The sequence below is a fragment of the Rhagoletis pomonella genome, unplaced genomic scaffold (assembly GCF_013731165.1).
Source record: "Rhagoletis pomonella isolate Grant_MI unplaced genomic scaffold, Rhpom_1.0 Rhpom_scaffold_00004, whole genome shotgun sequence".
NCBI classification, from domain to species: domain Eukaryota; kingdom Metazoa; phylum Arthropoda; class Insecta; order Diptera; family Tephritidae; genus Rhagoletis; species Rhagoletis pomonella.
In genome coordinates this window covers 67,262,372-67,273,021 of record NW_023458558.1, presented here as the reverse complement: position 1 = coordinate 67,273,021, position 10,650 = coordinate 67,262,372, and the positions used below count along the sequence as shown (strand labels likewise).

Below are 10,650 nucleotides of genomic sequence, written 5' to 3'. Positions count from 1 at the left end.
AGAAGCCGTGCGGCGAAACACATACACAAAATCAGCTGAGCTAGTAACACCACCAAGGCGTATTTAACAAGGTGGTGTTGGCCGTATATAAGTAAAAAATTACACTAACAAATTATACGCTGATGGCCATACTGTCATTGGTATGAGTTACAACAAACACATCATTTTGACGTAATGGCCTCCACGGCGAAAAAAACTCAGCTGTCGCCCCAACACCACCTTGTTTAATACACCTTGAACACCACCTTATATAAATTCGCCTTGGTGTTGCCCGAGCACGAGCAACTCGGTGCCCCTCTCCTTTCCTCGTCACGCTCTCTCCTACAAACGTCGAGTTGCGGCAACAAAAATCGCCGTGTGTAAATGAGCACTAACAAGTGCAATTGCTGCTTTTGTACGTTTTTGTCAATGTATTCATCTTTGAAGTAAATTCACTAGCAAGAAAACTGCGGTTTGTTGCATTGAAAGCAGCATAGCAATCGTTAAAAAATAAAAACAGATTTTTTCTTCGCTTTTAAATGCCGACAACAAATTACCAAAGAGTACGCATTTGTAGGCTTTTTTTTTTGTCAATGTGACCATCTTTAAAGTGAATTTGGGAAAAAACCAAGGCACCTAGAAAACTGCGGTTTGTTGTATTGTACAATACAATGTAAAGCATTCCCTGGCATATATCTTCGAAAATTAATGTTCATTAATTTAACCAAGAATTTTCATTTTTTTTTTTGTTAAGTCAATGCCGTAAAAAAGAAAATCCAAACCAAAGTACTTAACTTTGATACAAATACTTTTAATTAAAAAAAATCAACACAGACACTAATAGCGAACGAAAATTAACAAAGCATTTTTCAATTGCTCAAAAAAAATCGGCTGTTTTTTCTTGTGAGGGTGTCATTCGTACATCATAAATTTTCTGACTATTGTGAGCTTTTGAGCTTTTGAATTTACGCTAGCATAGGGATAACCTCACAATAGTCAGAAACCTCACAATAGTGAGTGTGGTGGTTTTTGTGAGGGCAACAGAATAGGGCTGAAAGTGTGATTGATTTTGACATTGCTCTCATAAGAAACAGGCTATAATGTCAAATTAAAATGAATTGTTAACCCATTTGAAAATATTTTTTTTTTTCAAATTTGAATTTGTTTAAAAAAAATTTACACAAATATTTTTCAAGCAACAAATTTTCTTAATAAACGTGAAATTGTTAAGAGATAAACCGCCGAGGAGAGCAAGTAAGCACATTTGGTAATAAGTAAATATGTACGTTCGAATTTTCTTAAATATTTAATGTAAGGAAACCAAGATGAAACGGAGTAAAACTTTTGAACGGTACGCTGTATGCAATAGAAGTCAGGACACGAAAATAGAGCGATGTTTTAAACCACCTAGTTGCGAGTTAAGACGGCAGCGATGTAGTGTTGTACTACGTGATTCATCTCGCGTTTATGAAAACCACTTCAAGGAAAGTGATTTCATTCGTTGTCCGTCCGAGTCAAGCACTTTCAAACGAGCTCGTTTATACCCAACATATTTCGCATACAAAAAATTTAATTTAAAATTTGATAGAGTTAAGCTCTCATATAAAATTGGAAACAAATGTAAAATCATACTTCTATAAGTGTCGAATAATGTTTAGGATAAAAAATTTAAATATAAAAATAAACGCACAAAAGCATAAAACTTGGGCAATTAAAAACAAGAAAATTGCTAAAACGATTTTATAAACAATTTGTTTTATTTTATTGACAAAATATATATATTCCAGATAATGTAAGTAAAACAAAACTATAATCAAAATAAAAGCCTTGGTATCAGTGCTGACAAGATACATGCATCACTAAGGGTTAATTCGTTTGTTTATACTTTTTGACATTACAGTACCTTAAAAGAGAGCCGCACTGAGTTGTCAATCACACCTTGTTTAATACACCTTGGTAGTGTTTGACAATTCACACGGCTATTCGTAATTGCTGCTTCTCTGTATTAAACGTTCTCTGTAAAAAATTTGCACGCAAATGCAACAATTTACAATTAAGGCGAATTTAAACAAAATGGTGTTTGATCAGCTGATTTCTTCGCCCTCCTTTATTTTGTTTTTCCCAAGGCGAATTAATATAAGGTGATAGCAGGAATACAAAAACGAAAATTTACATGAATTTTGTTTTTGCTTTGGCGGCATAAACTGTCAAAATCTGCAAGAGCGTGTGTAGAAATTCAAACAAAATTTTTCAATTTGATATCAGAAGCCGTGCGGCGAAACACATACACAAAATCAGCTGAGCTAGTAACACCACCTTATATAAATTCGCCTTGGTTTTTCCCATCATAAGCAACAACAAGGTACATGTAAACTTAGGGCGAATTGAGTTTTGACCTGACACGCGCAATACGAAACACATGTGGTTGTTGTTGTTGTATTCATGCTTCCACCTTGTATAAATTCGCCTTGGATTCAATACTTGACCTCTGTACACCCCATCTAATGATGTAGGGTAAAATTCCGAGAAAGGGGCAAAAATATGATTGATAAATCTAGCCAGAAAAATGGGACCTGGGCACACTGTCCGAAAAAAGCAACAAATAAATTAGCAAATAAGAAAAATTAATTCCGTTAATTTTGGCACAAATAAATTAGGAAATAAGAAAAAATACATAGTAAAATAAAAAAATTTGCAGTGAAAAACGGTAAACACATAATTGAGGAGGGCTCATGTGCTTCTACATAAAAATAAGTTACGAAAACAAGAGTGTAGTGGGTGTAGAAGTGCATTGTAGTTAAGAATTGAAGCTCGAGATAAGACAAGTATCCCATAATGGCAAGGAATGCAGACGGAGCGGACATTGATCAGCAATTGGAAAACGACCAAAAGCAACAACAATCAGGCAGGAAGACTAGAGATCCGGATGATACAGCGGCCAATTCCAAGTCAATAAATGGAAACCAAAGTGGATGTGATGTAAAATCATTTGGAAGCTCAGTTAAAGAAAGTAGCAAGTCAATAGATTCGCAGTGTTTAGCTGTAAACTCCTCAACTCCCTTGACACTAGAACAAAGCGAAATAGGTAGTAACGGTGACCGTACTACAGCTGAAAGAAAAAGTCACCCGCAAGGGCGTGGTGTTAGCCACGGCTCACCTGCAGACAATCAATACTTCTTTGAAGATGAAGTATTTCGTATTGATAAAAATGGGCGCGTCAAATTCGGACTGGTTTATGAAACATCTGAGACATATTCAGGTGATGAGGACGACGATTTTAGCGATGTATTAATGAAGGGTGAAGTGCGGGTAGCATGGTACCCTGAAGGCAAAGAAGAAGTGCAGCCAGAAGCAGCGGTAAGTTGAAGTTTTACGTACAAAAGTTGCATTAACATATTTATGATTTGAATAAGAAAGACAACAGCGATACTTGTAAATAGGTAATTACTCAATGCACTGTAAGTGTTAAACATTTGCATATTTCCATAAATGCCTACCTAAATATGTATATATCAGCCAAATGCACATGCAAATAGTATGTGTATATGCATTAAATTTTTTTTTGTAATATCCTTTGACCGTTACATGACCTCTGATTGTCTTCAACTACTTTGCTTTGAAAAAAATATATATAACTACTATATTTTATATAACGAAGATTGCACTAGCTGATCGTACATTAATGCCTGGTGATGTAGTGCGCCGCTTAGTGCCAGGCAAGGATACACAACGTGGGTATTGTCGTGATATTAGTATGCACGCTGATGTGAAAGTTCTGGGTACGAAGTATGTCATAAAAAATGTCATGACCGAAAGGCTACGGCCATTAAACAATTGGCGGGATAGTGCGGTATGTCTAGATTCTTGGGTTGGAAGCACTAAAGATGTGGAGGAAAAGGCGGTGCTTAGGTTAATAACTATCCTATAATCTAAATTTGCCATGGAATAATTTTTAGATATTTTATTTATTAGATCAAACACTGGCGCACGCATTGAAATATCGTCACATGACTTTTATGGTTTTTCGGATTACAATTCGCGCAATACCCACGGGATCTATAATCCACATGTGTTCTACCCGGGCAATGCTATAGTAGGACGTTTACCATCTTTAGATAGTGTAAAATTGTTAACACCAAATATACCTATACCCAAAAACAAAAAAGGAAAACCATTAAAAGGAAGAGTTAGTATGAAATTTAAAACTTTCCGTTTTATGATTGAATAAATTTTTTATCAAATCGTATATTTGCGCAGTATACAATCGAATCTATTGAAACTGAGTCGGTATGGGTTCACTGGCAATGTAAAGCTCTCTCTGAGGAAGGCAGCATCGACACCAGCCTTCTGGAGCAACCAAATCCCTGTGTTAGCGGCGAAGACTTGAAACGTTTAAAGCGTTTAAACCTATTCGAGTCGTGTATGCTGCAGATAAGTGACCGTAACTACTTAAAATTTTCCAATCTTGATAACTATGTAAAAAAGTCACAGTGGGGAAAAGAGCAAGGTTTGTTGTGTAATTATCCGCTTATTTATTGTTTTATAATAAATTCTACACGTTTTCAGCCAGCAAATTTAAAGTAGCGCTAGCGCAAAGTCAAAAGAACGAAAATCAAGGTGCGATTGTAAATTCGGGCAGTCAAAATATTGCTAGCAATAATAGCTCACACCACAACGAGAAAACAAAAAAGAAATCTAGCTTAATTGAGGCTGATTCAAAAACGACAAAACCCAAAAAGTCTATCTTGAAAACAGAGAAGCTTAGCAACGCTAATATTAAAGACAAAGCGAGTGCACATGAAAATCCAGTTGAACACAGTGCTTCAAATATACAAATGAAAAAAACTTCAAAGTCCAGTGTGGAGCCCGAATGGGTAACAGATGACGAAGATGAGGAGGATGATGGCGACGGAGATTACTCCAACGACGATTTCTATGAGGATGGGATCAGCACTACTACCTGTTCAAGCCCTTCACCTATGCACAGTCCGAAACATAGCAAGCGCCACCTCTTAAAGAAGAAAAGTAGAACACCAGCGAAACGTTCAGTTTCTTTACTGAATCCAGAATTTCAGCCAAAGGATGGCGATGAGTTAGTTACTGAAGCACTTCTGGTTTACAGCACTGCCACTGTGGTTTGGCAAGATGGCACCGAAGAGGCTGGCGTACCATCTACTCAATTGTACCCCATACATAATTTGGATAATCATGTTTGTGAATCTTAAAATTTTTTATGCATGCACATATGTATATGTATTTTACATAATTCTATATTTAGGAGTTCTTTCCTGGTGATTTCGTTGTATCCGGGAAAGAGGATAGTGATATGACGTATCGTGATTATGGTGTTATACAAAAGGTTGATCACTTAGGTCGCACCGCGGTTGTAAAGTGGTTTACGACTTATACATCAGCCGATGAACCGAGGTTGGTGGTATTCAAAAGTTTTGTTCATAACGGGTGATTTTTTTGAGGTTAGGATTTTCATGCATTAGTATTTGACAGATCACGTGGGATTTCAGACATGGTGTCAAAGAGAAAGATGCTCAGTATGCTTTGACATTTCATCATGAATAGACTTACTAACGAGCAACGCTTGCAAATCATTGAATTTTATTACCAAAATCAGTGTTCGGTTCGAAATGTGTTGAATGTGTGAAAAGTTGGCAGAAAATCCGCTTTTTTATCGACAAATTTTGTTCAGCGATGAGGCTCATTTCTGGTTGAATGGCTTCGTAAATAAGCAAAATCATGCGATTTGACGCCTTTAGACTATTTTTTGTGGGGCTACGTCAAGTCTAAAGTCTACAGAAATAAGCCAGCAACTATTCCAGCTTTGGAAGACAACATTTCCGAAGAAATTCGGGCTATTCCGGCCGAAATGCTCGAAAAAGTTGCCCAAAATTGGACTTTCCGAATGGACCACCTAAGACGCAGCCGCGGTCAACATTTAAATGAAATTATCTTCAAAAAGTAAATGTCATGGACCAATCTAACGTTTCAAATAAAGAACCGATGAGATTTTGCAAATTTTATGCGTTTTTTTTAAAAAAAAAGGTATCAAGCTCTTAAAAAATCACCCGTTACATTAGCTAACGGTATTCATTTGAACTTTTTTTTAGACCCACTTACAATGGCGAATCCGAAGTAAGTGTTTACGATTTAAAAGATCATCCGGATTTTCAATACCGACCTGGCACTATGGTTATACGCGTCGCAAACTTTGTTGGAGAAGACACAACCTGCACCGCCGGTCAAATTATAGATAATTACATTGATGGTCGAGCAAAGGTATGGTGGGTGGATGGACACATAAGCATGTGCTGGCCACAAGATTTGTTCGAAGTTGGTCAATACAATCACGCTGACTGGGGACATGAATCTGAGGATTCGTGGGAAACCGAGTCGGAAAATAGCGAATTGGGTGGCAGTACACCCATGATGGCGCTGGAAGAATCGCACATTATAACGAACATTGAGCGCACGCGTGTTGCTATTGCGCGTTTAGAAGAAATTTTTAATATGAGTCCAAATTTACAGAATGCCGATGTAGGTATTTTTTTAGTTTTACTTTAAATAAAGTAATCATATTTTATTTTGTATATTAAGGTGATGCGTAATTTGTTGAACGTTTATAAAGGTTGTCGTTACTTAGATCGCTTATTGAGCACCAACTTTTTTCATGAAGATAACTTTATGGTAATTCATAAAGTACATCTAAAGTAAAATTATGAAAATTTGATAATATCTTTTTATCTATAAAAGGGTCTAATTGAGCGCGTTAGAAAAGGTGGAAATCAATCGTTTGCAGAACGAGCACAGGATCGAAAAAATCGACTATTTAGTTATGTGCAAGCCACCTCACCAAACGCAAAACAAACTAATACCCAACCATCGGCAAATGTTGTGCACGTTCATCAACATCAACAGTCGCATTATCAAGCAGTTGTTTCATTGGATAGTGCACAAAAGACGCTTCCAAACGAGGCATCTGCTATCATTGGCAGCACAAGCATTAGTGGCAATACCAGCGCAACGACGACCAACACATCCAAAGAATATGCACCAAAAATTCTTTTCAACATCTCGTCGACGCCTTTCAAGTCGCATTCATCAGCTGTTAATGTTCATGGGACAAGTACTGGTTCCTCAACCAATGCCAGTCACTCTATGATAATGCCTGTGCTCAGATTAAAGTCTGCTACATCGGTTGCTACTGCAACTTTAGCGGCATCCGCACACAATACTCCGGAAAAACCTGGGACTAAGCAGTTAACATCAAATGGAGCTGCAACGGTGGCTGCTCTTGGTTCCGACGAAGTGGCGGAAACTGTTAACCATAGCATAAAAGCGGCCAGTAGTACAATAGCAGCAGCGGTATTGACGCGTGGTGGCAACACATTGGCGCTACAACAAAACATTATTGCCGAGAATAATCAACTGCTAAATTCTGCAATGTTGAACATTGAAAAGGCATTTGAAAAAACTTGTCAACTTAAATCAACGAAAGGGGCCTCGCAGGTAAAAACTTGAATACTTAGCACTTAATATTTTTCATCTTATTACATCACATTATCTATTAATTTAAGGATGACTCTGGTAATTATTCCCGTAATGAGAATTGTGATGGCAGTTCAACCAGTTATGCCAGCTACTCGGATCTTACAAATGCTGACGCGAATGGGTCAATAGTGAAAGTTATTGATGATCAAAAGTCGATATCTTGTAGCAGCATCGAATTTAATGAAGATGCTGCACCTGAAATGGACTGTGTGCGCCTATGTGCGCTGCTAAAAGAACAGTTAGTTAAATGCATACAAAATATTCGCGAGAAATACTACAAAGGCGACAATCTCAATTTGAGCGAAGTTTTCACTTTCGATGGCGCAGAGGAATCGTCGCATGTAGAAGTAATGGAATTGGGCAAGGAAAAATCAACTAAGTGCATCGAAGAAGATAGTATAAATATGAGAGACGAGCAACCGCTAGACTTATCAAAATCGAATGCAACGAAGTGCAGTGAAGAAGATAGTATAAATATGAGGGAGGAGCAACCACTAGAATTGTCGAAATCGATTGCAACCATTGAAACTATAGATACTGCAATAGAATCGCACGCTTCCATCGTCAGTTCACCGGTTGAACTAAGTTTCGATATCAATGTGACATCAGAATGTTTCCAAGTTTTGCCCCAAGCACCGTCCACACATAAATTTCAATTGACAATTTTCCACCCCAATAATACTCAGCAATATTATAAAGCAGTACAACGCGAACACCGTATGTTAAAGAATTCGCTGCCCTCCGGCGTATGGGTTAAGTAAGTCGGATATTGAATTATTATTGATAGCTATCAAGATTTTAAACTTTTACGTGCACTGTTCATAGAGTTTTTGAAGATAGAATGGACCTTCTGAGCGTCATGATAGAGGGACCGGAAAATACTCCTTACGAAGATGGTTTGTTCTTCTTCGATATTCAACTTGGCCGGGAATATCCAAAACGTCCACCATTGTGCCATTACATCAGTTATTGTTCAGATCGCTTAAACCCTAATCTATACGAAGACGGAAAAGTGTGTGTATCCTTGCTGGGCACATGGCCTGGACGCGATTCAGAAGTATGGAGTCCTAATAGCACCCTACTACAAGTGATTGTGTCCATACAAGGCTTGATACTGGTACCTGAACCATATTTCAATGAGGCTGGTTATGAGAAACAAAAAGGTAGCGACAGTTTTTGATCAAAGTGTGAACAATGCATGTAAATATTCTGTCTTTCAATGTAGGCTCACAACAAGGTAGAGAAAACTCACGCATGTATAATGAAATGGTTATTATCAAAATGGTACAGTCGTCTACGAAACTTTTGCAACAGCCACCAAAACTATTTCGCCGTGAGGTCTATGAACATTGGAAACAATTTGGTTTTAAAATGTATGAGCGCATTAAAGGCTGGATGGAATTATCTAAATTAGCGGCAAATAAACAAAACGATGAGGCTACTATAAACTGTACATCTGAGAAAGAGCTGCATGAGCCTAAGCAATCGAATTTGACTACCGGTAAGCAAACGTTCGGCCTTCAATATATATTTATTACCTTATTATGTTTTTCAGAAATCTCTGAAACCATTGAAGTTGCACACGCACCTCCCGATTTTCCACTTGTACCTGCTAGCCGTGGCTTCTGTTTAACATTAGCAGGCCTCTTAGACACATTTAAATCGAAATTATTAGCATTAAATGCAGAACGTAAGATTTCAGTGGGGAAAGATGATGCGGAGCATGGAGAAGCATAGAAAAACCACACTTATGAGTGGCATGCGCTTTTTGTAAAATGGAAAATGTATCAAGTTCTTTAATTAATTATATTTTAGTAAGTTTTGCCTATTCAATGGTGCTTGCTGCTTGCTCGCAATATTCACTGTAAGGAAATGCACAGATGTGCTATTGTTACATTTTCGTTTAGGCGTTGCCACTTCATATCCGCACATATATACGAGCTCTAAATGACTAATTTATTTAATTCAGATTCTCACACACTCTTACATGTGCATGTCTATGTGAGTTTGTCTAAATTATAAGAAGTAATACTCAATCAAAAGCGAATTCGATGATATTGTTCACAAGTTTTTGAAAAATTAGAATCTCGAATAAAGCTATACTTAAACAATTATATGCATGAGTAGAAATAAAATAAAAAGAATATAAGCAATTAAAAATAAAATATATCGGCTAAGGGAATATTAAAATTTGAGCAATTAAACAGAAAAAAAATTATACTATAAAATTTAGAAAGTAATTAGTAGTCGCACTTTTAGTCGAGATGTAACTCAAAATAAAATACACAAAATGGGCTGTAATCATTAGTAGGTGATGCACTGTTTTGCGAAATTTCTAAGTAAATTATTAAACGTCGTTTCGAGTTTTAATTTTTGCTGAATCATAGGTTTAAAAATTTGGTATTCCTTGATCAGTTGTATGTGCGTCTCAATTTAGGCTTTGTTGCTTGTTGTCGTTTTAATAAATTAATTATTTAGAATATTAATATTGCACATGTATGCGTGACTGCATAGTATTATACAACATAAATATTAATGTTTTTCAAAACGCAGTTCAAGTATATAAACATTTTAAAAGTTCCAAATATTTTAAAATTAAAACATTCGGTATTTCTTATCGCTACTGCTGGAATGCCCCACGCTTCGATTTTCGGCGAAGTAAATTAAATGACTCCTCCCGTCATCTTTTATTGGATATGCTCTACCTTCAGCATTAAAAATCAGTTATAAACATAAATTCATTAAAGAAAAATATCCCTGATTTTGCCACGATCTAAGGCTAAAATTCAACAAGATTTATCGAAGGTAAATATTTTTAAGTAAGCTGAAAATCGTTTAGCAATTGAATCTATGTATAAATAAAAACATACCAAAGAAAATTGCTTTCTGCAAAACTCGTTAAAAAAAGAAATAAAAAACGTTAAACAATTCAAGTCGTTATCAATTTGATTTAACCCGAAAAACGAAAAGTATTTCGTAATTATAATGCATATTTAATATATTTATGTCATAACACTAACTAAAGAAAACTTGCTACGCTATTTGTAAAAATTATCTTAATAAGTAATTAAAAAATAATGGAAAAAACTATTTGAAATTCTCCAGCCA

At 36.4% G+C, this 10,650-nt stretch overlaps 1 protein-coding gene across 1 annotated transcript; it reads left to right on the top strand.

The window, feature by feature from the left end:
- The first annotated feature begins 2,360 nt into the window (after window positions 1–2,360).
- Window positions 2,361–10,585, top strand: LOC118738014 ((E3-independent) E2 ubiquitin-conjugating enzyme UBE2O). The gene is made up of 13 exons (XM_036468886.1): window positions 2,361–3,336; window positions 3,638–3,888; window positions 3,952–4,165; window positions 4,237–4,486; window positions 4,546–5,189; window positions 5,258–5,406; window positions 6,102–6,528; window positions 6,589–6,678; window positions 6,745–7,500; window positions 7,569–8,299; window positions 8,368–8,705; window positions 8,768–9,043; window positions 9,098–10,585. Exons 1-13 carry the CDS (start codon window positions 2,815–2,817, stop codon window positions 9,277–9,279), a joined length of 4,830 nt encoding a protein of 1,609 aa, XP_036324779.1. The 5' UTR covers window positions 2,361–2,814; the 3' UTR covers window positions 9,280–10,585.
- Window positions 10,586–10,650: the final 65 nt, after the last annotated feature.